Raw genomic sequence first — 26,492 nt, 5'->3', positions numbered from 1 at the left:
TCCTGGGTTCTTCCTGATGCACGACAATGCCCGGCTCATGTGGTAAGAGGATGGGGGCATTACCTGGAGGATGAAGGAATTGATCCAATTGAATGTCCCTCACAATCACATGACCTAAACCCGATAGAACACCTCTGGGACCTTGTGTTTCGGTCCATCAGACACCGCCAGATTGCTCCTCAGACTTTACAGGAGCTCACTGTAAACAATTGTCTTGTGCTAAAAGCCAGGTCGCAGTGGTTGACCCCGAGATGGAGAGAGATAGAAAGATTTAGGGTTTGCAGTTGTGTTTGGGCAAGGGGGTCATCTTGCTCTCACAGACCTTCAGAGGAGCAATCAGAGGAGCATTGTGTGTTACCCTCAGCTTCACCTGAGTTCTTATCTCAACTTGATTTGTGGCTTCTCGTAACTGGCGCGAAGAACTGTCTTCAAGTGTATAAAAACTCAGCGTTTTTACTGCTCGGTGAAGCTGGTGTGTTGGACCTCTTGCAAGCAATAGTTATATCTGCGGAGAATTGTTCATGTAATCTTTTTCTCTTCTAAATAAATGTTAACTTTTTGACTTTTAATTGATCAACGTGTGGCGATCCTTCTCATCAACCAATGCGGGGGGATCGGAGATCCCGACAGAGCCCACGGCGACATTGTCAATCAAGCACGTGGGGGCCACACAAGATATTAACAGGGATTTTGAGTTGCAGAAATTGAATTTTGGCCAAATGACTATCCTGCTACATAATTTTCTCATTTGGATTTTCGGGGTGTCTATAGTTAAGCCCTCTGATGGCTGAAAGTTTAATTTCCATCAAAAGATGTGGCATCTTTTCGTTCCAAAGACATTAAACTGTCCATTTTAGTGTAGATATTCAACACAATTTCTTACACATTGAGATCCGATGTGTTTTCAAAGTGTTCCTTTTTTTTAGCAGTGTCCTGTATTCAGTGGTTTGCAATATGCAACCTGGCCACTAGATGTCACTAAATCTTACAAACTGTTTCTTTGAATACAATCTGGAGTGCACTTTGCATCCATTGCCATAATAAAAAGCAACAGAGCACTGGATCCAGGCACAAACGAAGTTACACATTGAATGATTAACAATGTGGAACTGTAAAAAAAGAACATTTAACTACTTCCTTTATCTTTAATACACTCACCTGTATTCAAGCCACAGGATTATTGTCCCAGTGCTGATGACAAGACTTGCTGACCAGCAGAAGCCACTCTTCAGGCTGATCCAGAGTCAGTGCAGTTGGTTTTCAGAGGGGACCTTCAGAGTTCCAGGTTTAGACAACTCCGGACCGGAGACTGTAAGGGGGAACCAGAACTTGGACCAAAAAGAAACGAAGGCATCATGTGGGTTTGCTGATATGTACATGAGGCCACATCAAATATCACTGCGTTGCACTGATGCAGCCAGCCACTGCCCATATTGTCATAACACTCTGCCACAGGGTGGCGGTGGAGATCCTCAGTGCTGCTCGTCCTCAGGCAAGAACAAGTCGTTCACGGTTAACTGATTCTTTATTTGGGAACACAGGAGATTGATACAAACCATTTCAGTGAAGATACAAGATACAGATAACAAGTTTACTCTAATCAATAACTACTGGTTGATAGTTGAAATCATCATTCAGTGTAACCCCTCCTTGAAAGCAAATTTGGTTGTATTTTGAATATTTCTTGATGCAATTTATATTATCAATGTAAGCATGGAATAAAACACGTCACACTAAAGAGGATGAAAAAGCCTGTAGAATGCCGTAAGACAGCAAAGAGCCGAGAAGGATCAGTGCATCTCTAAACAGGTAAGCTATCACATGTGCATTCAACCCTTCCTCTCGCTTTCAATGGCTCTAAACACTACTCACTTTTTGTCATTTTGTGATCTTGATTGAAATGGACAAGACTGGCACTTTGCATAGTCGCTGTTCTCGTTTGTTTTATCTTTATTTTGTCAGCATTCAAATGTGATGCAGAGCTACAAAAAAGATCATGCGGGAAGTGGCCTTTAAATATGGATTTGTTCCACCCAAGCTCTGTTTCCAAATTCATAAATGAACGATAAACAATGACTTTTTTGTCAAGCCCGGTTGGTTATAAAAGAAGATCCCAAAATAAATGATTTGTCTCCTGTACTTTTATCTCCCGTTTTCATGACGATGCTAGAAGTGATTTCTAGGAAACAAAAGAACCTGTTTTTATTTCTGGAAATGAAGCATGGATCCACTTTGAATATTATCAGCCCCTAAAGAAGCAGGAGGAGTAAGGGGTACTTTTCTCACGCGTGATACTTTAGTTGTCTCACCTTCTCATGGTTGACTCAAATCTAACAGCAGAAGTGAGTTTCTCATTGAGTCCGTCTGAAGCAGGACACTGTTGATGATGCTCAGCTGCTCGCGGTGATGTCATGGACTGATAACATTCAAAAAGGGTGAATCTGTACAACACGGTCCGTCTCTTTGCATTTTAATATTGTCTAAAATGACTGAAGGAGGATCTTAATGTCAAAATGTTTCACATGACAGTTCTAAATTTGATTGTAACAATCTGTGTATAAAAGGTGAAGAGCTCCAAATAAATTCCATTTGTGTATGACTTGTTCACAAGTATTAAAACCGCTTCCTGTACACAAACACTTGGTAGCTTACATTAGGTGCAATAGTTTATCTGTACAGATATGATCTATTCATTTCAGATTGATTTTATATTTAACATCTTTGTGTCATTCTTCAGGTTCCAACAAGACAGCCGTTTACAAACTACAAAGCTGCAGGGCACAAAATGAAAATCACATTTAAAATATGTACATCACACCCATGGAAACAAAGGAATTGAACGAGCTGTAACGTTGGCGTAAAACATAACCACGTGTGTGTACATGCATGTGTATGTGCAAGCAAGTGTCCAAGTTATATTACATTCACAGTTGCAGAGGACAGGTGGGTCAGGAGAGAGCATGGGGGTCTCTCCTTCTCTCTCTGTTCTACGAGCGACAGCAGCCAGCAGTCCTCATTTCTTTGTCGACGTACTGCTGCAGCTGAAACTTTGGCTCATCGGGCTCCTTCATGGTCCTGTGCTTCAGTTCTCTGAGGAAAAGAGAGTAAACAAGAGGCTGTGGACAAGAACGTCACTGCCTCCGCCATCACAAAATGTCATCAATAACCACTAATTGCACGCCTGTTGTTATTTTGCTTCACATTAATTCCACCATCTTCATTTTCAGGTTGGTGTTTTCTGACATGTGGTACTAGAATTACCTCAAAGCGGTTGCATGCCACCATCAATCGGACCAGAGGTCACAGCGACCTTTAACATCTAATGAGTTTACTCTCCAAATGGACGTTGTGCCAAAATGAAAGAAATTACCTCAAGCGGTTCCTGAGATATATCATCAACATACTTAAAGAAACGTACATCGAAATAAAAGTATATATAATACCCTCCCACAATTAGTTTGACATTTTAGTAAGATGAGAGGACTTGTATGACTCTCATCTCAGTAGATTAGATAAAAAGCAGCAGCTAGAAGTGTTCCTTTTAATCTCCTTAAGGGAAAACCCAATTTTGTGGTCTTAATGAGTTGATTGGAGCGAACAGAACAGTGACTGCAGTGCTTACATCACCTGGTCACTGACTGAATAGTGACAGCAGAGGATTGTTGTCATGTAATTATAGTAAATAATTAATTAGAACAGCTTCCAACTCATGTTGTACCCATACCCATACCCACTTGTAGAGGCTTCTAGTTGAAGCACTTTTTTGTTTCATGCAAATAAAGCACTTACAAAGTGAAACGGACTAAAAGCACGGCGGGACGTAAGAGTGACAGATGAGAAGGGGGGTTGTTAGAGAGAGCAGTGTGTGTGTGCCTGGCGTTGCGTGGTAGACCGTCACCATGCCAGCGTGTTGCCATAACGAGGCTATAAATGCACAGCTACTCCCACACAGACTGTCCGACACGGCGGATTTAAGTGAGACGGCGAGTTGGAATAGCATCCTCCTTATTAAGAAATATAAGACGAAAAAAAAAAAAGAGTGAAGTATTGGACGTCTCGCTGTCAATGTAAACTTTTGGTCAGGGAGGTAATCTCACTGGAACAGCTGGACTGGTTACTACATCATTTAAAATAAGGCGTTGTTGCCTTTCACACAGGACTCAATAGCTTCTCTATTCTTCTTCTGCTGGTACCATCTATGTTAAGCGAGCAACCGTGAGATAGTGGCACCAGGAGCAGCAAAGGCAGGAAGCAGAAATGTGGTGAGCAACGGGAGATAACGTTGTGTTTACCTTTTGTGATAAAAACCATTGCAATGTTTATCTGTGACGTGCTAAGAGTAGAAGTTTTACACACTGACGGCGGTATATCGACCTCTAAGTATTAGAGATATTAGCCAGGTATACTATCCGCCTCCACAAGCTGCGGGTCGGACTGGATCCCGTAAGGATAAAGTCCCCGAGTGTGTCCTTAACATTAGGTCGGGTCGTCATCTTTACTGTTAACTCCACACCAGAGCTACTGTACGACAGGGACGGGCCTCCTTCATGCTGTGGTGTGGTGTGTTTGTGTGTGACTCACTTGGCCACTGCAGTGAAGGCCAGATCCACATTCAGTCCAGACTTAGAACTCGTCTCCATGAAGGGCACTCCGAACTCCTGCACGGAGAATTCAATTCATTTTATTTTATATAGCCCCTAGATTGCAAATTAGAAATTTGCCTCAGAGGGCTTTACAGTCTGTACACATACAACATCCTCTGTCCCGAAACCCCCCATCGGCACAGGAAAAACTCCCCAAAAAATGAAAAAACCCTTCCAAGAGGGAAAAAGGGAAGAAACCTTAGGGAGAACGTCAGAGGAGGGATCCCACTCCCGGGATGGACAGACTACAATGGATGCCATGTGTACAGAATAAACAATGTATAATACATGCAATTCCTATGACAGAAATGATTCAAGTAATTGTGAGTAGTAAGCCAGAAGAAGCTTCTGTTATTAGGGATCTCTGGGAGTGTGTGTGTGTGTTCCATGATGGGGGCGTGGCACTTTTGTCTTTCTGATGCTAAAAGCATAATTAAGCTTGGGATTCATTTCGGTTTAAACTAACACAAGCAAGATGAGAGGGTTGCAGATCAATACTAATAAGAGGGCTGATATTTCTGGCTTTGAAAAACACATTTTGTTCCCGCTTTTGTAATTTATCAGTAAATGAACACAGTGCATACTCGGTGAAAGATGCTCTCAGGTAGAGCAATCTCATTTTGTCTGAGTGTGTGTGTGTGTGTGTGTACACAATATACCCAGTGTGTGCGTGCCCTTGACAGCTGCACAGCTTTTCCCACTTCTCCTCATATTTACTCTAACACGCCTCTCAGAGCATATCTCAGAGAAATGATGTAGAAAATTAAGTTAGCAAGCCCATGTCATTTGTTCCTACCAAAAACAACATTGTGTGCCTCCATGCATACGTAACTGCACACACTGATCAACACACAGCAGCTACATGGGGAGAATTTCAGAGTCCACTTGGCAGCATATTACAGTATGTCTGTTATCCTTGTGTGACGGTGTGTGTGTAACAGGAAGCTTACCTTGGCCAGTTTCTCTCCCTCCTCTCGCTTCACCATCCTGTCATGTGTGGAGTCAACCTGGAAAACATTGTTAGAAACAAGTTAGAAACAATCATTTGTTTGTTATGTGTTGTCCATGTTTGACTTTCAGGTGTTGTAAATCTCAACCATTTGGAGATGAAGACGTTGACTACATCAATCACTTATTTTGGTTTACTTTGGATCTCTAACAAGCCATAACGTACTACATGATATTTCAGCCACTGACAAACCGGTTATCACGAGCGTGGAAACAGTTGATTTATTTACAATTGTAACAGATACAGAGTAACATCAGCGCTCACTTTAAACTGTGCTCTTGGCTACCTTAAAATGTAGGTTGCTTTACTTGTTTTTTGGTTCCGTTTTGGTCTCCAAGGAGAAATGCCCAACTCGTTAGCTTTAGCTAGCTTTTTAGCTAAGCACTCCACGGTGTGGAGTCAAACAGCGCGGTGGGGGAAAGCTACGCGATGCGATGCTCCAGGAACCTGAGGGGAACTAAAGAGCTGGGGGATACGTCCCTTTGCTTGGGCTCTGTTTACATTCCACACAGCCATCTGATGTATTGTTAGCTTAACTCGTCAATGTACAAGGTTTTATGCAAAGACCCTTTCGATTTTACGGTCACTTCTCACAGCCCGGCCTTTCTGTCCCAATGACCGGCAACAGCTTCGGAGTCGTTTTGTGCGAAATACATCTCTTTCCCTCCTTCCAGAGACATCCATGAACCCCCTCCTGCCCCTCCTCTAATAAGCCAATCTGTCCAATCCATATAGTACCAGTGTTGGCCACGAGGTCTCACCTTGTTGCCCAGCAGCATGACGACCACGTCCTGCTGGGCGTACTCGTGGATCTCTGTCAGCCAGGCCTGGAGACGGAAAGAAGGCAGAGTGGTGAAAAGAGTGGGTTGATACAAGGGAGGGATGGGAGATGGATTCAGGTGAGGGATGAGAGGGAGACAGATAAAAGATACATTGATTGATCATTTTGTCCACCACTCCTCCCTCAGGGTCTCGTCTTCATTGTCCTCCCGCATCCCCACCCATCCGTCGTCTCATCACGGCCCAGTAGCGTCTCGGCTCTCTCCCTGGCTCGGATAAAAAGCTCTTTATGTCTCCGTGGGCCTGTGATGCTCAGAGTACGCAGTAGTGGAGTCACTACTGCGCACTCGCATGAATACAAAAGTTGAGACTGAGAGCTTTTCCATTCCACTTTGACACAACGGTTTTGTATGCTTTGGAAGCAAGAGCGGCTAAGAAACAGACGACTTGTACAAGATAATGGATGAGTAGCTAAAAAAGAAGAGTGAAGAATGGTTGCAGACCTTCCGGATCTGATTAGTATCGGACAGGTCAGTCTTAACTGTCAGCTTACGTTTCATCTGATTTTATCAAATACTCCAGTACACTGATTAAAGTCTATACAGCCGTGAGGAGCTCTGTGTGTATCAGCAGAAGTAGATGTGACATTTCTTGGAGGCCGTGACAGACGTGCCTTATACATCATTTTGATTTTAAAAAGAAAAAGGTATTTACTACTGACCGTGTCCTTTCTCCAACATTTCGAAGCACAAATCACTTCTAAAATTGATTCAGTGAGGTAATTGAAGTACATTTCCTCTGCACAGTATTTTATAGTTATTTTGACTTTAATATCTGCTACCAAATACTTAAATTACAAATGTATTCTAGTAATATATCCTGTTCCCTCCAAATAATACATCTCCTCACAGAAGAAAGATATGTGGGACATAATATGACGAACATGAGCAGAAACAATCTCGCAGAAGCACATTTGAGCTTTTAAGGTCCAACGGTTCACAAATCAATCAACGTATCATTTAGTTTAATAAGGTGCCCTGTGAATATAATAGAAGAAATATAAGAAGAGTAAATCATGTCCCGTGTGATGAGAAATAAAATGAAAATGACAACTTAAACGAGAACACATATTTCAATACAATAAAGAAAACAGAGTTACTGCATTACATTTGTATAACAAGTAAAGAGATGAACAAAAGCAATTCCATCATACGTTGATGCAGAAAGATTCAGCAGGATACCGAAGGTTAAGTGTTTCGCACTTCAAAAGGTCCTGAGGTCAAACCCGCTTCATATCGTGCACGCGTACGGACGTAGATCACGATGACTCAACATGTTTTTTTGTGTGTGTTTTATTGCCATCGGGGACCTCTTTGTGCTTCTATATTATAATTAAAAGTGGAATTGTGATCTCAAACACAACTGTAACCTGCCTGAAAATATTTTTCTCCCAAATTGCATTGACGAAAAATGTTTTTCGTTGGAAAGAATTTTATAGACCATGAAAAGCAGATAAAACAACCTTCTGCCACTGTGCAACATCAAAGTAAAACTTTTAAAAGCCTCCGACTCTCGCCAGCAATCCCGACTCATTCAATCCATTCATATTAACAGAAACAGCGTTTATTCTATAAGTAGTTATTTTGCGCCACTCCACCACAGAATACAGAACATGCAGTTTGTCATTGTGCTTGTTGGGATAACCATGAGGATTGTTAACGCAGGCTGCAATAATTTGCATTGAGGCAGAGAAGCTTTCATACATTCAGGTCTTTAATAAACCCAGTTAATTATGGAAATCAATTCAGTTATATAATGTTCTCTGAGAAAGATACTGTATTGTGTGAGTGTGCTTTTGTGTGTGATTAAATTCAAGTTCAATCACACTTTCAAAAGTTTTCTTTTGGGGCAACAAAATGAATTTCATTTTCAGACAACGAAGATACTAAATAATGAGCCACAGTGGATCACAGGATTTGTATTAACTTTCCAGTCTGCCTGATATTTTTGGTTTGAGGGATGTTTCAAGCACTCCAGGGTTTGAGTGTGCTTCTAAGCCTGCTAAGAGGGGGAAGAAGATGGAGAGCTTATGCAACAGAGCACCTCTAATTTTGGAGGGAGGAGAACAGGAAGGTTAATGCAGATGACAGAGGGACATTTCACCAGTACTACAACTATATAGAGGTAGCCAGAAAAAAAGATCAATACAAATGTCATTCCGGTTCAAATGTAAAAAAACGTCACTTTTTGTGGTAAGGAAGTAAATCTTTGACAGCCGTGTGAGTGATGTGAACTTAGAGATCTCAGCGTGGGTTACAACTATGATGTCATCTACAGAAGAAATGAAACCCCAAACTGGCAACAGGCACCATGAGCACATATTGATCACCTCTTACCTGTGGAGGGGGGGCGGGGGGGGGGCGTAAAGGAAAATATACTTTACTGCTGTTGGGTGAAAGAGCAAGAGAAAGGTCCCACTCACACACGATCAGTTCACACATGCCTCCTTCCATCTCACTGACAGTGTACCATCGGGGCAAATAGCACTCGGATCAGCTGTAATCCCTCCTCTCTCGTCTGCAGGTTTACACCACTTCATTACACATGGATTAACGTACTGGAGCTCGCACCTAGAAGCCCGACTTTCAACACGCGCGCCTGCAAATTACTCACACAGGCCTTCAAAGACTCTCGAGGGGGGATTAAAGGTAAGAGGGGGAAAGCGGGAAATCAAATATCCAAGGGCTCCGCAGAGCATTAGAAGTCACACGGCAATGAAAATAACAGAGGCGCTGTCTGTGTTAGTTTCAATGGCGTGGGATGGTTGACATGTGACGGACGTTCATAATGTCACATCCTGATTTGCTCAATTGAAACAGCTCTCTGGAATTTTATGGATTCCTCTGATAAAGTTTCAATATGATGTATCCATCAGCAAATTACCACTTTGTTACTGTGGTTTCATATAAATGGACCATCATACATCACAATCAACAATGCACTCAGCCTGAAGAGTCACAATGCATTTTCCAGGGCCAGCCTGCTAGCTTATGCTAATTAGCACAAACCCAAATATACAGCAGAGGCTCATGGGACTAGAGTTAGTTGCACGAATATGGATCTAATAGTGCACACGCCTGCACCACAATTCACTCATAACCATTCTAGTGAACACTGTGTTCCTCATGAACCAGTATCTACTTTCCCATGCTGCTCTCACTTCCTGCAGTTGTGAAAACAGCTGTTAATCAATCAACTTTGACGAGCGTGTGAGTGTGTGTGTGTGTGTGTGTGCACACGTTGACTTTCTTCTGGGTGTTGGTTTGAGGAAGCTGTGGTCAGATGCGGTTTGGTCGCTGGGTGGGGAAATGCAGCGAGAGAGTCATATTAAGAAAGAGATGCGAGAGAAATATTAGTGCCAATTGGATGAGCAGAACGGTCCCCAGCGCTCTACAGGTAAAGCAGGTTTTTTATCACTTCTTGAACACCAAGCTTTTCACATTGTGACCATGTCCGTCGGTGTGTGGATAGAACAAACGTGAACAATGTGAAGGTTTAAAAGCTCTACGTTTAAAGTTAACAATGCTCAGGTGTTTGGTTAGTTGTTTTTTTGCGTACAGCCGCAGTTTCGCCACACCAACGTCATTTGTAGTTTTAAGCAAGAAACCGCTGAATTTATAATCCACATTAAAATTGAATAACAAAACAACACTGCTCAAGCTTGACTTGAGCAGTGTTGTTGTCTTGCCCTCATCTTTTCTGTTGTTAAAGTTATCAAACTATTATGTGACTGTAAAAGGAACTGTTAAAATAGCATAGCATTCGAGCTAAACGCTTTACAATAGTGGAATAGGTGTACAGATCTCCTAAATCTATATTCAAATTCATAGTGTTTTTTTTTTTTTCAACAACAACTCCCTGTTAGAAACCCTCCCAGAGGCTACTACCTCTGTGTGGTGAAACTTCATTTGAGATTTCGAGATGGGCGTTTCCTGTTCCTCTTTTCACAGTTGAAACATCCCGACCCTCCCTCTGTCCTCTCATGCTCGGCATGTTTCTCTCCACAGGGTGATTAATGCCTGCCTGACCCGACGGTACTTTTACAGAAGATGAACAAACGTTCCGTTGCCATTAACGGCCCAGCTGATTGTCTTGTGAGCCTCAGAGCGCAGCCGGGAGACCGCGAGACCAGACGAGGGCCGGCTCATGTGGCAGCACGCGGCCAGGAGGCCAGAGAGAAGTCCTCAGCAGTCCCCGCCTCTAGCGCGCCGCCATGTTCTCCTCAGCGCCGGTGGTCGGCCGACTTCTGCAGGTGTGGCGCCTCGGCCATCATTACCGTGAAGAAGGATAAGAAGGAACCGCAGCCTCCTCACCGCGGCGTGTCCCTCCTCCGACCCCGCGCCGCGTCCCATCATGCGTCCAAACGCTACTCCTGCCCCCCCATCGGGGTGTTCGGATCACCTTCCTCCTCCTCCTCCTCCTCCTCTACCACTTCTTCGTGCTCCTCTCCTCCTCCCGTCCAGACATCCGTCATCACGGGCAGCGACCCTCTCGGTTGGAAGCTGCGTCCCAAGTCAGGCTCCACGCCCCTCAGGTCTCGCACCAACCGGCTGTCTCTGCAGATTCCCCTCCCAGTCGCCGTCCCTGCGATAAGCTGTAGGGCCGTGGACGCTGGTCACCCAGACCCCTCTGGTGAAAACAAACCCCCTCTCAGACCCAAACCACCACGCCGCCGCCACTCCGACTCCTCGGCCTTCCTCGGGTCCCTGGAGGGCCCTCTTCCCCTGGTGACCCTTGAGGAGCTCCGCGACGTCCGCCTCCGCCAGCTCGCCCTACTGGACGAGTCTGACGACGTCTTCGGCAGGGAGACTGAAGGGGCGGCGGGGCCGACCGCTCGGCCACGCAGCGTCCCACCGCCGGTTCCGAAGAAGACGGCCATGGCGCGGCAAATAGCACAACTGATGAGTCATTCACACCGACGCCGTGGACCTCTCCTGGCTAAAGAGGAAGACATTTACAGCAGCGTTGTGAAGCCAAAAGGTCAACATTCACACCAGACTGAGGACCACAGCGGCGTGAACGCCAAAATCACTGGTAAGCACCGGAGTCTTTAAAGAACTAACTCAGAGGAGAGATTATATAGCAGTGCAGAGGACGCTTAACTTGTTAGACACAAACACAGGGTCATGATGGTCAGATTTTGCTGTTGAATCACTCTTCTCGACATGGCCCTTCAGTGGCGACCAAAGTACGACTGCAGCGGAGGGAGCATGTGGCTTTGTTTTTTCAGAAGGCCGTCTTTCTAGCGTGGCCACCCTGAATGCTTTTAATTTGAAATCCAAGAACTTTTTTAGAAAGATGCCAGTGTTGTTGTTTTTTGTGCTCCCTATCGCTTTCGTTTCAGCACATGAAGGCAGAGCGGCGCCTGCAGACTGTCCAGGGGTGAATTCTAAAGTAAAACAGCTTTGAATAAGGCCACGGATCATGTTACAGTATACGGCTATAGCTGTAATGAGTACTACTCCTCGTGTTGGTGCGGGTACACATATTGTACTGCATTCAAGGGGTGACACACAACTTTTTCAAAGTTGGCAGATGCCCGACTGGCTTTGGCCCTGATTTACTTTTGATTGATTCCCTTGTATCGTGTGCTGAGAGCAGAGAGGTCGTTCCAGTGCCAGTCGATGGTAACTCCGTCCTCTGTGTCCCTGCAGGCCTCCGCGTGGATGCTAGCGGCGACAGGGAGAGGTCAACGCCACGCTTCCCCGGCTGAGGACACCTCCTCCACCAGGAGCAGTCGTATGCATTACAGCCTGTGTTCTGGCACAGTGAGATGGCAGCGGTTAAAGCGTCAGCCCTCAGAGAAAAAAGGACTGTTGTGATGTGCATGAGCCTTAAGTATCTGCCGTAATATCGGTCTGTTGTGGTAATGCTGAGTTTGTTGATTGCTTTAGTCCACCTTGTCTCCTAAGGTGACGTTTGCTTCCCATACAACTCAACTGCCTTCTCAATTAAATATTTCCTTAAACTCAAAAAGACAAAAAAAATAACGTTATCTTTGCGATAAAAGAATGTTTAGGTTAGGTAACAAGTTATGTGACGAACGTAAAACCTATAAAATAACATGTCGATGACTTTTGTTTTCACAGTTTCATTATTGTGGGCTAAAAACAGTTATCAATCAGTTTTTAACCAAACAATTTGAATCCATTACTCTGGTCTCTGATCGAGTAGGAATGCTACGTGGTGTTATTTGTGATATCATACAGATGATTTAACATGTGAGAAGATCCCTGACCTGAAATGATTGGAGCCATGTGAGTGTAGAAATTGGCTTACTGCTGCTCATAAAGCTTCTTTTGCTTGCTTTAATCAACCTTCCCCACGTCCGATGCCTCCGACAGTCGGCCTGAGTCCGACTAAAGCTCGGCAGACCTTTACCAACAGACCAATTTGACCCGACGGACAAACACACAAGTCCAGCCTGCGTGTGGCTGCCATGTGACTGGAATAGTGTGCGAAGTACACTCGGGTGCAAAGTGCTCAGAGTCTTGCTGCTTATCTGCACAGTCGCATAAACAGAGAAATGGGCTCACGACAAGTTTACACAGACCTGTATAATCACAAAGGAACAGCTGCTCCCCTATGGAAATCGCTGGGATAATTGCAACAACAAAATAACACAACGTGTTATCAATGTGAAAATACTAGTCACACTCGTAAACAATAACAGCCTTACAGATGGCAAGTGAGGCCCTTCAGTGTTTTTACAGCAACACCAGGGGCGCATTTGCACTTAAAACCATTGAAAGGATCCCAAAGACAACGTGAACGGGGAAACCTTGGGCCTGAACTAAGGAGGTAGCAGCTCAACGACACTTCCCCCTCGCTTCCTCTTCCCAGGTTCGAAGAGCATGCATTTGCCTTACAGACTCCTTGCATGTACCAATACTTTCAAACTAACTAAATGTTGCAAATAACTCTCCCGTCGCCGTTGTTACAGAAGCACCCACTCAAGCCCCGTTAGCTTTGAGCAGTGGCAAGGCCACGGAAATGTTCCCAATCCTGTTTTGACTTTGTACACATGCAAATAATAAAATCTGACTTTTTGTGGTAAAGCAAAAATTAAGGGAAACACTTTCCATTAAATAGTATATTTCAAGTTTAAAAGACAGGATTTTACTTCATATTCTCAATTCTCAAGCATTAAATTAATATTACGTCATGGTACTTTTTTAAGTTATTCTCTTTTTAGGCTAATAATTAACTCAAAGTCCATTTACTATTTCCTTTCACAGCTTCCTGAATCAAAACAAGACTTGATGTGACATAATTAGCCCTTGCATTCTATCTATATGAACCTAGTGTAAATATCATCTTCTATAGTGTCATAAGTAGTCATATTCAGTAGGATATGGTACAAAGTAGAAGAAGCCTCTAGAAGAATCTAGAAGTGTTCTAAATGGTAAAAAAGAAGTTTGGATGCAGTCAGCAGTGTGAATGTGGGTTCGGTCCGCTGAGATCATCCTCGCTGTGGGCTGGAAGCAGCGCCGCAGGCAGGTGAGCGGTGGGACTACGGCACAGATCGTCATCCACACATGCAGAGACCCCACACATACACACACAAATACACACTCTTTAGCACACACTGCACAAGCAAATCTGAAGCTTCTGCGTCTCAAAGGGGATCACTCCTCTAAATATCGACTGCTTCCAGTCCAAACTAGCTGGTTGTGTAACTGCAGTCTGAACAGCCGTGCTGAGAGCTCTTTGAGTCGAGACGGGACGACGGCTCTAAACTCATCGTTTTAAGACAAACACCATGAGGAGGAGTCGGGTGACAGGAGAGCCCTCACACGGTCACACACAATCCAGCCTTCACTTTGTTGCCTCTTCTCAAACACAGGACGTTGCTTTTCCTTTGCATCCGACCATCAACCCTTTTCATTTCTCCTTATGTGGTGACTGCTAGCACGAGCTAACCTGACCCGCCACATGGTGCATTACAAAGAACCAGTTTGGAAAAGGCAAAGTCTAACTAAAATCTTTGGTTGCCTAAATTCCAGAAAAGCTCCATTCCGCTTACCATCCAAACATTCCCTGGCTTAGTGCCAGCTGACCCAGAGGGTTCATTCAATTGATTTGGACTTTAGTTGTTGTGGGAATCTTTTGAACAAAAAAGCCTCCCTGGTGTGAGAAGGTCTCCAGTAATTAAATAATTTAAGCATTTTGCTCCGTAGCTTCTGCTCTCTTTGTGCCAGTCGATAACATGAACAACCTCATCTGTGTGTGTGTGTGTGTGTGTGTGTGTGGCGCCGCGTATATGCATGTCTGTGCTTGTCACGTAAGCGAGAGTTGTCGAAGGTCAACATATGAGGTTCTTATGTGTACAAGGGGTTAAGGGCTTCGAGCTCTTGACAAATTACGGTTAATTCATGTTTTTTACGTGCAAAAATAAATACAGGAGGAAGGATACATGGAAAACTATTTTGGCACCTTTTTTATCTTTCCCTGCTACAGGTTGGCCTTATGCGTAAGCTCATCAGTACTGCACAGCTATGACAGCTACGGTTGGCTCATTTCTTCTCCATATTTTGCAGCTCTTAGAAGCCTTTAATCACATTATGTCATTTCAAAGAACAATAACTCTCATAGAATTGAAGCAGTATAGCTTCTGCATCTGGGTCACAACCACTGTCGGGACAAAGTTTTAAATGAATACTTGCAGTAGTACTGTGCAGGTTACTGTATGATGCACATGATGGGTGCATGCCCATGCTCATCACGTGGTGGAGAAGCTGCTGGATGAGAGCTGTTTATACGGGGCGTTTAACTTTAAACTGTCCACCCTGGCACACCACTTGAATTACAATATGCTTAAGCTTATTATGACATTTTTGCCCAATGAAAATGGTCTCCTCAAGCCTCAATTGTAACCCGACCAAAACGGTCGTCATAATTTGGAAATCAGTGTAATCACAAATGTTGGAAGTGATAGTCGTGGCGTAGGTAAAAACTCAAAGAATAAGGACATTTGCAATTATTAACAAGTGGTCGTTACAACAAACAAAGTTTTGATCAGCAGGTCCGGGGGTTGTCATGCAGAGTTTTATGTTTTACTACAGTAATCATAGAGGTTAATGCGCTTTGTGTGTGGGATGACGACGTCCCCTTATGGCCTCTGTTCCTTGTATTGAGCACACCGAACTTATTTTACTCTCAGCAATGTCGCAAATGCATCTCAACGCAATTGGAGCACAAAGAGAATAGATTTTCAGGCAGAACGAGACGTGTATCCAATCTCCCTCTGTAGTGAAGCAGCCGTTATTCTCCCGGGATTCTCTTCCAACATAATGAAATTGTCTTAGGGACTCGAGGCGCATCCACACAGAGCACCTGCATGTTAAACTAGCAGCACTTGTTTGTAACAAGATACATGCCTGAACGAAGATTGATTGTTTCTGTTGCCTCCATACTTTTACAACAACGGTCTGCATCTATGAGAATCAGTACAAATCAATCAATCAAAAAAGAAATCTAATGTGAAGCGAAGAAAAAGACTGGACTCAGTGAAAGTAACATGGAGGATCAAAAATCAGCTGTGGTCATGGTCACAGATAGTATGGGCAGGGAACAGGAAGGAAGGACGAGTCCATCTCTTTATTATCCAGATGCTCTCCGACCCCCTCCTCCCCCCACGCTAATGGATTTACACTGCAGAAGACGTCCCAGTGAGCAGATGGCCTTGAACACCCATATGTGAAGTGAGAGCTTCTACACCCAACTGGGTTGAAGCTCAAATAGGTCACGTGGAACGCTTTTCATTTCATTACACTAGATGAATAATTCTGCCGTTTTGGTAGCTTTCACGTTTGTTTTCTGCAGAATTAAATGTGACGGTTGGTGGGAGAATTCATGAAAGTCAAAGTATTTGGATTTTTTACTTAGTAAACAATAATAGTGTTTAGTAAGCCGTGGAGGACATGATGAATACGACATATAACAAAGATAGATGATCAAAGGGACTTGGGGGGGAAATAATGTGTTGGATAAAGGAAGATTTATTAGCCAAGCCCAATTCTGATATTTAACACGTCAAGTAATACACAGGCAGTACAGAGAGTACAGCGAATGCTATTGCTTCATAATTTCAAATCAAGCAACAGAATAAAAAAATGAAAAAAAACAATAAGCGGACCTTGTGCAATACATCACCTCATTTAGTTCCATCCTCTGTTCCTGTTTGAACCCATTATTGGATTTGAAACTAAACACCTGTTCCTCCTGGGTTCCCTGATTGCTCAAACCTCGCAGTGCGATCAGAGATGCTCCTTTCAGGAATACGAACAAGCCGAGACGAGCTGATTGTGTTCTCTGTGACTTCTTTTACACTCATTCCATAGAGAAGCAGTCAGCTCAGAACACTGGAAAACCATCCAGCTCAGTGGATCCAGGACAAGGAGCCATTTAGGTCACAAAAGGTAGGAAACATGGCACTAACTGGATTCTGGCCGTATAATACAACATAAGAAAAGATAAGCTAGCTTGTGTGTAATCAACCGGTCAGTCTCGCTCCTTTCCAGGCAAACATTAAGTCAGCTTCACCAAAAAGAGGCCCCGATTGCGTGTCAGTTATAGTGTAACCTTGTTAGCTCCCTAAACGGACGGGATTCAGGTGAAGAAATGCAGCAACACTCAAGGTCAAAAAGCTGGCTCTATTAATTTCACCAAACTAAACCAGACTGGCACATTTATAGACTAAATCCAAGAGGTCTGGTGGTGAAGAAATGTAGGATTTTAGTTAAAGATTCACAGATCTTTCCAAATTTGCGCCGCGTTTTCAGCATAAATATGCAGCGTTTTAACACTCACCTACTACGTTCTTGGGTGGGAGGCAAAACAATTGTATTGATCCATTAATGGGACCAGATGGAAAGGAAAACATGAAAATATGAGTTCTGAAAGATTTGGTCTAAAAAAATCCAGACTTTGCTGCTTTGTATTGCTGAAATGTTTTCCTTTGAGGTTTGAAGATGAAAGACACGGTAGAGAATATCTTCAAAGATTGATGGGAACTTAATACATTTTGAATTGATGGTCATTTCTTCCCCACTTTTGCACGGGCTCGATTATGAAAGTTATTCCGAAAACAACTTGATGAGGGTAAAAGAGCTTAAAATGTTTGGTGTAACGGGGAAGACAGACTGCTATGGAGCTATTCCTCTCCTTTATGCCTGCGACACACACTCCTGTAATGGCCATATTGTGCCTTTGACCTCACTCTGGAGTTGATCAAAGGAGAGTAATGCACCGACAAGGGACGAGGGGAAAGGCACCAAATGGGGCAGGAGACGGCCGGGAAAATCACATGGGAGCAGAGACAGGCAGCGACTACAAAGGGACGGCTCCATTTGGGGGGGAAGTGAGCTCTAATGTTTGATCATTAGCTGCCACTGTGGCCATCGTTCATCATCCGAACGCTGTTGTGAGTGCAAAGCAGTGGTGTTTCCACATCGCTTGCAGTGGAAGAAAGACTTTCAGTGAGCCCCATCCAAACTAATTTATGTTTCCACATCAGGGGATATCATTCAACATTATACAGCGTGGGATCCTAGAATTATATTAAACAACAATTTGTAACTGTTGGAGCTCTCAAACAGGAAGCATCTGTCACCGACATTCAGTTTGCCAGAATCCTCAGTCCAGGCAACCGGACACCGTATTGCTGGTATAAGGAGTTAAAATATGGTGCTATCCAACTCTGAACATGGTTAATACACCAAATAACCACAACATTAAATTTCCCCTCTTATCTGATAGAGATGCACCGATACTGACCAAAATAGCTGGATCAGGTGTCAGTGACAAAGGCCAATCCGGATAGCCAAAGAATGATCAAGGTACAGCTTATTAATAAACACTGGTATCAGAGAGGCAGTCTGACCGACACCCAGGGCTGTAGTGGAGGGTAAACGCACGTAAACGCCGTTTACGCACCTCTGGAATTTTGGAAATAGCGTTTACGCACCTATAAGTGGCGTTTACGCACCTCAAAGTTCCCTGCGCCTTGTATTCTTCCGTTGGAATAATCCGAAATAAACTTGGTGTAATTTTAAAACAGCTAAGACTACGTTTCCTATTGTTGAACATATAAATGCCGTAGTCTGAATCATTTTCATCTGCGCTGTATTACGGTCTGTGAGCATCCAATCAGTGCCTTGCGGCTGCAGCAGCGACACCAATCAGGATCCAAGAGGTGTGTAAACACATACACGCTGTGGATCAGCCCAGTGGTCCCCAACCTTTCTTACCTCACGGACCGGTTTCATGTCAGACAATATTTCGCGGACAGAGAAGGTCCGTCGGGGGGGGGGTTGTAGTAGTCGTTGCGGGCGGAACGACCGACGGGGGGGGGGTAGTAGTCGCGCGCTCTGTGTTCGCTGGTCGTGCACGGTAAAAGGACAAGAAAAACGCCTGGTGACGCGCGCACATAATTAGGAGAAAATCTAGTCAATGTTCAAAGGCTCTGCCTCCCCTGTCATCATGAGCGGGGAGCAAAGCTGTTGCTTCACTGAATAGGCCTATATGCTTAATCAATTATTTGAAGTCATGAAAGGTGTAGAGTAGCCTGTAAGCGTTAGAAAACAAGTCAGTTCTCAATGTGAAAACAAGACATGCTGTAGGCTATTTATGATGACATAGGTAGTACATGAGTGTTCCTTTAACTTATGTTGTCAGTGTAATTGACAGGCTGCTTAACTGGTTAACTCTTAAATTCAACATATTTTTTCAGGCAGTGAGAGGACAGGCAAGGATGCAGAGAGCACAGGGAGAGGAGAAACACCAGGTCGAATAGAGAGAGAAGCACAGGCAAGGCAGGACCTGACGTGGAGGACAAGGAGGCCCTCTGGGCACTACTGTAAAAAGGAGACTCCGTATGTACATAGTTCTTAATCTGCAATTGTCTTGTTGTGTTGTGTTGACAAACTTTTCTTTACTGTTTTCTTCAATTTAATAAACTACTAACACATGTATTCATTGTCATTGATTGTATATGACTTTTACTGATAACATAATGCAATATAGCCAGGACAGCCTTACAGAGTTGCGACGCTTTGTGTTGCGTTGCTTCGCATCGCGTCGAGGTCTGTATGATCACAAAATTCAGAGTTTACCCACCTCTAATTTTACCACTACAGCACTGCCGACACCCAAAGCTGCCAAGACATCCCTCTCCCCACCAACGCCTTCCAGCTCCTCCCAAGGCTTCGCCAAACCAGACGTACCTGCATCCCACACACGGACCACCTCAGCACGTTCCTTTTGACACAAAGCAGAAGCTGTTCCCATCGCTCAGCGCAGCAAAACACTAGGGAGGAAGATCACGTTGGCAGCTCGGCCTCTACACAAAGCTCATGACCATTGGTGAGGTTTCGCACTAATGCAACGGTTTTCTTCCTAAGCGCAAGTTACTGCTAAAGCACACACCCATCTGCCGACCTCATTCTTCATTCCAGCCTCATACGGGGAAATGACAACAACACTTTAACTCCTTGAATAGGAGCAGAAACTCACTCCCAAACCTGGAGGTGTGGAATAAATTAATCACCATTGAATAAAGAACACCTTTCACAGAAACTACTTTTTGGGAACAAACTAAATAATGCGGTGGTAAAAAAGAAGGGTGGGTGGTGGAGTGTGCTGGTTCTTACCCGGATGTTGTCGAAGGACGCTTTGTTGGTGACGTCATAGAGAAGGAGGAGAGCTGAGGAGGCAAAGAGTGGGAAAAGAGTAAGGACATGAGAGCAAAAAGGAAACAATCTGCATCACAAAGTGAGCATGGCTAAAGGCTGCATGACACAACAAAACGAGTGGAGCCGAGTCACAGTCCAGGAGCCCCAATGCCTGATTGGTCAGACTGCCTCCATGTAGTTTTATAAAACGCATTTGATCCATTAAGAGTTTTCTATTCGTAATGATGAAAACAAACTGTGCTAATGTTGTTTCACACCTACAGCCTCAGTGTCGCCTCTTCAGTGTTCTACAACAGCAGATTTGGCTTAGTAACGTTAGTTGCTCACGGTAAACACTGCAGTACTGGGAGTGTCAGGCCCTTTCCCATATTCCAGTACTTCCATAAATACAAAAGAAATGTGATTACAATAATCACAAATCAAAATATAGGTAAGTTAGACAAGTTAGGCTAAAGCAACTCCTCACCAGAAACACAACATTTCAACCATTTGTTTATAGACATGTTGTGTTATCAAATAACTTTTTTAAAGAAATCTGATCAAAATGGATTTAACTGAAGTAAAAACATTATATTTTTTATTCTGTGGATTCTGCTTGCTGTCAAACTCTGCTGACTACCCACAATGCAACTCAGGTGTCTTTCAGATTCTGGTGTGCTACGCTAACAGAAGCAAATGTAGCCTGATTAGGCAGAGATGAAGAGCTTCCAAGGTCTGGTAAGGCATCTAAAATGCATTCTGTCAGCATCTTTGACCCACTCCCATCACCTCCCCTACCTGCTGTAGCTAAAGACAACCAATAATCATGGGTTGGAGATTGTTTTGTCAATTGTTGTTTCAAAAAGGTAAAGAATGCACTTTCCATTTTAGTTAAGTCCAAGTTCAAGACGTGCTCAGACAACCGAAATGAGAGCTACAACAAATCCATGACAAGATGACAAATGCATTGGATACAATAGAAAGCTGCAGAAAAACTACTGTTGAGGTAGTTGTTTAAACATGACCAAGGCAGTAACCGCTGAGGTGGATCAGAATATTTGCCGTAATGCTTATGAAGGATTAGGAAGGTTTGGTAATTTAGATGTGGACTTGTCTTTTGGATCAGTTTATGATGCTGCTGCAGCTCCGATATATATTAACATGATGAGAAACCTTTTTCAAGCACTGTGGGTATTTTGATGCAAATTTAGAGCTTGCTGAGTGTTTCTCAAATGAGTAAGTGTGCCCAAACTTTCACTAGTACTTTATGTTCTTTTTATAATCATAAATGTTTGTTTGCTCAGAAATGGGTTACTCCTTAGTGGTACATTCCCAATAAACGTCATCAATGAGTTAAAGCAACAGAAAGAACGGCCTGTCCTGTTGTCGAAAAACACTTCCACTGCTAGCTGAGCAAAGTGCAGAGCACTCCAATTGAAACCAGCGTTAGTATCACACATTAACCAGATGTGTGAGTTCTAATTACCTCCGAGTGCACCATGCTGCCGTGCAAAATAACCTCAGGAGGGGCTGTTTTAGCACAAGATGGAAGACGTGCATTGTGAAGCTCCATCAGACAAAAAAGCTCATTACACCTACGAGGGCAATTGTAACCCATTTTCTCAGCTGTATCAACGTTCACCTGGGATGATCAGTCCATACTTATTACATCCGCGGCACAATCTTCTCCATCTCCATCATTCCAACACAGTTTTCTAACCCCTACGTACACCTCTTTTTCCCTCTCCAGCCCTCAACCACGGCTGCAGTTTCACCAATCTATTTTGGATTTAGCCGGACGAGTCTGTGAAGGGTGTTTAATGAGTGGTTATCACCCGTGTGCATTGCCCAGCGGTGTCGAGCTGAAAAACAACACATGGAGTGGGGCGACAAGAGGGAGGTGTAAAGAAAAATCCAGAGGGAGAGAGAGCGATGACCTGCCCCGTGAGTTCACTTCCTCCCGCGTGGCTCTTGTGTTTATCCGCCGCCAGAAAATCAGAGTGAACCACGAGGAGATGCTCTCTTTCACCCTCCACTAATCCAATTACATGGCAGAGGACAGACAAAGCTGGAGAGCCATCTCAGAGCAGCAGAGGCGCAGGGTGTTGACATTGCAGGCAGTTGTGTTGCGGTTGAAGCATAATGTACCAGACGGACAGAAAGTGCTTTGTGTAGTAGGAAGTAGGAAAGCTCAAGGGCAGACGAAGAGACCGAACAAATCTAGAAGACTGTGATGCTGAGAGAAGTACTGTAGGAGGTGCACACAGGGTGAGACAGAAAGGTGAGGAAGATTAACTGGGCCAAAGGCAGGGGGACATGTTGATGGATTGACCTTTAACCACACAAGAAACAGAGAAACGAGCACATCCTGGCAGGAGCCATATGCTGATGAACGAGGCCAAAGGACAATATGAAGTGCACCTACCAGCCACAGCTCCCTGGACTATCAAAGCACCCGCATGGAGGGGTTTGATGGAGTGAGGAGATCCATAAAGTGCGCTGCTATCAATCATCTCTCAAATGATAATCTGAGTAAATAATCACGGTCTTATTGTGGCTGCTCTGCTTTGAGTTTATAGAAGACATATCATGGTAAGCACGCATACACATATAAATGATGGAGAGAATGGAAAAACAGAGAGAGAGGGAAAGGTTGGCAGGTGGTTATGTGAGGGTGAACAGGATGAGAGGATTGATAATGCGGTCATGTCTGTCCACTACACGTGAAGCTAAAGCAAAGTGATGGTTAGCTTAGTTTAATAGCATAAATACGAGAGCAGCAGCTAAGGATCAATAATAAATGTTTGTTTAAAAATAAACAAAAAACGTGGTGTAAAAAGCACATGTTCAGAGTTTGGAGGCTTATGTGGGAAACCATTGCTTTGAACAGTTTTATAAACTGAGCTTATAAGCAGCTGACAATAAATTAACTTTTTTACAATCAAAGCAAATATTTGAAAATAAATACAAGAATTAATTTTGAATGAACTGTATTTTCATTAGAAAATCAAAGTAAAAGGATATCATTTAGAATTGTTGTGCTACTCTATGCTAACCACTTGCTTCATGTAGCTTCACATTTAGCGTTCATTACATTTAGTATACAATTTCCCTTACTATTCCTAATTCATTCTTCATGAAATAACGTTGACAATACTCACATTGTACTTTCACTTCAATAAAACATTATTTGCAATACTTGTACTTGTATGTCTTAATGCAGGGGTGTCAAACTCAAATACACAGTGGGCCAAAATTTAAAATTAAACAAAACCAACGTTTAACAAACAATTAAGCCTTTTAACATGAACCCAAACAAGTTTTGCTTTAACATTGAATATGGAACAAGCAACGCTTCTATAACTTAATAGTGCAGACATGCAAAATCGATTTCAAATTAAAAAAAAAAATCATATCAATGGCATATTAAATAAAATTTAATTAAAAATTGTATGCCTCTTTGCTATTTGCAGCCTTCTGAGGTAAATATCAAAATAAACTTTTTCCTTCCCTGTGGTTGTGCCATGCATGGATTTAAATCCCAAAAGATCCTCTGTAACACACGGATTTGAGTCCACTCTGCGGATGAACACTGACAGCTGCGCAGTGTCAGACGCGTCGGTGCTCTCGTCCACAGCAAAGGGAGAAAGAAACTAAATCTTTTCCCTTTTCCATCAGCTGGTCATACAGATTGGTGGCAAGATCACAGGTGCGCTCAGCTACTGTGTTCCTGCTCTGGTTCACATTTGAAAAGGCTTTTTCTCTGGGCACACCTGGTCAAACTTTCATAATGCACTTTTTTTTTTTACAAACTCTCCCTCATTAAAGGGCCCGGCTGATTTTGCGATTTCTTCTGCCACAATATAACGAGCCTTTACAGTAGCCTTTTGGCTTTTTTGACCATATTCTGTTGTGAAACCAAACTTCTTTTCATCTCCTCTACTTTCGGTAACTCCTTAGTTACAGACAAGACAGACAGTCTTTTAAACAGATATTATGCCTCCCACTTGTCCAGAAAAGTTCTGTTTTCTGCCTTTCTTTTCGCCATTTTTGGGAAGGGGTAACACGGTGACAGTTGTAGTATGAGGTTGGGGCGTGGTCTGGGAGGCGGGGTGAGCGTGTCTGGGTCCTGTCCTGATTGACGCGCCAAAACAACAGCAGAGCATTATGGGATTTAGCGGTGAAGGCACCGCCGCTGTATAATACCGGCGGGCCAGCTCTAATAGTAATTGGATATTGCCTCGCGGGCCAAATATAATTACAGTTTGACACCCATGTCCTAATGGTATCGCCACTGTAAGTTCCAGTTTTCTACAGTAACTTTAGGTAAAGCTTCTGCAGTTTGAGAAGCTAAAGTCGTGGTTCAGAGGTGACGTTTGCCAGATTATTTCCATCAACAACAGTTAAGTACCAAATGTCGCCCCGCCCACTCCATTATTGCCTCGATAATTGAAAACACACCTTGCTCCAAAGTACATTGGCTAAAGAAAAGCTAGTGTCTATGAGTGAGATATCTGACTGTTGAGTTCAAATGTATTCCTTCTGCGTCCCCTCCTCCAATCGCCTCCATCACTCCTGCTACAGCAGCGCTCGTTGCTTCTACCTGTTCTTCAAGCTGAGCACGGTCCATCTTCGAAAAGGCCGAATCAATCACGGCGACGAGCAATTACTAAATTGACGCGACGTACTGACAGCTGAATCCATGAATGTTTGAAGCCATTCTTTTGGGAAAAACGTTAAAGAGAAATGACCAGGCGAAGCGTGTGGAATAGGATAGCTGGGTCAATATTTGAAGGCCACTCATTGAGGCGGATATTATACTGTATGAACAATTAGCTCAATGGGGAGTTTAAGCGTGTGGACACACACACACACGCACACACACACACACACACACACAAAAAATGCCCTTGACTTTGTCCTTGCACGTCTGCTTTTTAATATGCAGGAAGCCGGATAAGTGTGTGTGTGTGTGTGTGTGTGTGTGTGTGTGTGTGTGTGTGTGTGTGTGTGTGTCAATGAACACCAAGGTAATCGCTTAATCTGTATTTAGAATAAAGACAGAAAAACCCAAGGAATACGGCTCATTATTTTAGAAAGAGGATAAAATAAGCCCTCTGCGGGGGTCAGGGGGGAACTGAAGCTAATCAGAAGACAAAACCCGCTATGAAGGAATCGAAGCAGACGAAGCGCTTCATACCAAGCGACCCGTTAATTCATTTCACCACCATTTGAAGTATTCTCGCGTTCGGCAGCCTTTACTCGCGCCGTGAAATGTATCATTTCTGTCATGCTGTTTCCTACCACTCATCATGTGGTTTTCTTTCCCTGCGATAAGGTGATGGTAAAAGGCCGCTGGAAGAGATTTGTTTTGAGCTGAAAGGTCCATCATCTCATATCTATGTCCGAAAGTGAATGATATCACAGAAGGAATGCAGGTGACATGCTCTGCATTGGGTGATTCCTTAAGGAAAACAGTGTTTCAAGGAACCCATCAGTCACATATTATCTGTCACGGGGGATAAGTGCATGAAGGGGGCAGGTTTAAAGCTGCTCCCTCGCGTATTTTACCTGATAACACAACCTTGAATTAAATTATTCTTTAACTGCTCTGCACTCTTTACAGGGTGCCGCCGTCTATTGAGGCTGAATGCCACTTACTTACTGTACGAGCTCTTCAATGATCTCTGTCTATCCTCATTCATGCTGCCCTCTGTCCTTACTTCGATAGATTCATATATTTGGGGTTTTCCATCCTGGAGAGCTAAAGACAGGTCCGTTGCACGTTTTTCCTTTCTTGATTTGATGAATCAAATTCATCTTACCAAATATTTCCTTCACCTATTACCTTGTTGCACTTGAACTCAGAATATCCTCGCTATTAAATAATCAATATCCTTTTATGAATATTGTTAAAGGCTGCAATGTTCTTTAATTCAAAATAACACGTGTGAAGTGGCAATATCACAAACATGAACTGTAAGAAAGTATATTTTAAGAGTCTGAAATTGTCAAGAAACTTGGGCAAGCAGGCTTTCAGCACTGCAGTGTTTTTTTCATACTTGCTCACTGCGTCAGATGATTCACACCCAATATGAATTACCAAACACAGAGTGACGCCGGATATGCATCCGCCTCCAACAGAGAGAAACAGGCCGCCAAGCACACATGTGTTCTCAAGGAACGAGTTATGACTCATTTGCTGTAGAATATGCTATTTTAGCATCAGCAGTGACATCACTGGCAGGCTAGAGATGCTCCTGTTGCTGGCAGCCTGCGACCACGACACTTTCACTGGGACTTGTGGACATTTTTCGGCTCAGCACC

The 26,492-nt window shown here is 43.6% G+C and overlaps 2 protein-coding genes and 1 long non-coding RNA gene across 4 annotated transcripts in view; 2 read left to right on the top strand and 1 right to left on the bottom strand.

The window, feature by feature from the left end:
* Nucleotides 1-1,506: 1,506 nt before the first annotated feature.
* The window catches only part of rab26 (RAB26, member RAS oncogene family), a 54,339-nt gene continuing 29,353 nt past the window's right edge, over nt 1,507-26,492 (bottom strand). The window contains exons 5-10 of one of the 2 annotated variants that reach the window (XM_040176429.2): nt 20,145-20,197; nt 19,612-19,752; nt 6,414-6,479; nt 5,594-5,650; nt 4,582-4,658; nt 1,507-3,090 (exon numbers count right to left, since the gene is read on the bottom strand). In XM_040176429.2, coding sequence (XP_040032363.1) covers nt 2,988-3,090; nt 4,582-4,658; nt 5,594-5,650; nt 6,414-6,479; nt 19,612-19,752; nt 20,145-20,197 — 497 coding nt within the window. In that variant the 3' untranslated portion in view covers nt 1,507-2,987. The remainder of the gene's footprint in view (nt 3,091-4,581; nt 4,659-5,593; nt 5,651-6,413; nt 6,480-19,611; nt 19,753-20,144; nt 20,198-26,492) is intronic. The other variant, XM_040176431.2, reaches the window with a different exon arrangement.
* Nucleotides 9,735-14,916, top strand: LOC120819229 (uncharacterized). Its single transcript, XM_040176428.2, has 3 exons — nt 9,735-9,888; nt 10,500-11,526; nt 12,147-14,916. Exons 2-3 carry the CDS (start codon nt 10,542-10,544, stop codon nt 12,203-12,205), a joined length of 1,044 nt encoding a protein of 347 aa, XP_040032362.2. The 5' UTR covers nt 9,735-9,888; nt 10,500-10,541; the 3' UTR covers nt 12,206-14,916.
* LOC120819231 (uncharacterized) lies at nt 16,625-23,361 on the top strand. The gene is made up of 5 exons (XR_005712225.2): nt 16,625-16,913; nt 19,226-19,367; nt 19,632-19,857; nt 20,822-20,903; nt 21,916-23,361. It is a non-coding gene; the product is annotated as an uncharacterized LOC120819231 (long non-coding RNA).

Source organism: Gasterosteus aculeatus, chromosome 5 (genome assembly GCF_964276395.1).
Source record: "Gasterosteus aculeatus chromosome 5, fGasAcu3.hap1.1, whole genome shotgun sequence".
In the NCBI taxonomy this organism is placed as follows: Eukaryota; Metazoa; Chordata; class Actinopteri; order Perciformes; family Gasterosteidae; genus Gasterosteus; species Gasterosteus aculeatus.
This window is presented reverse-complemented; position numbering and strand designations above follow the sequence as displayed.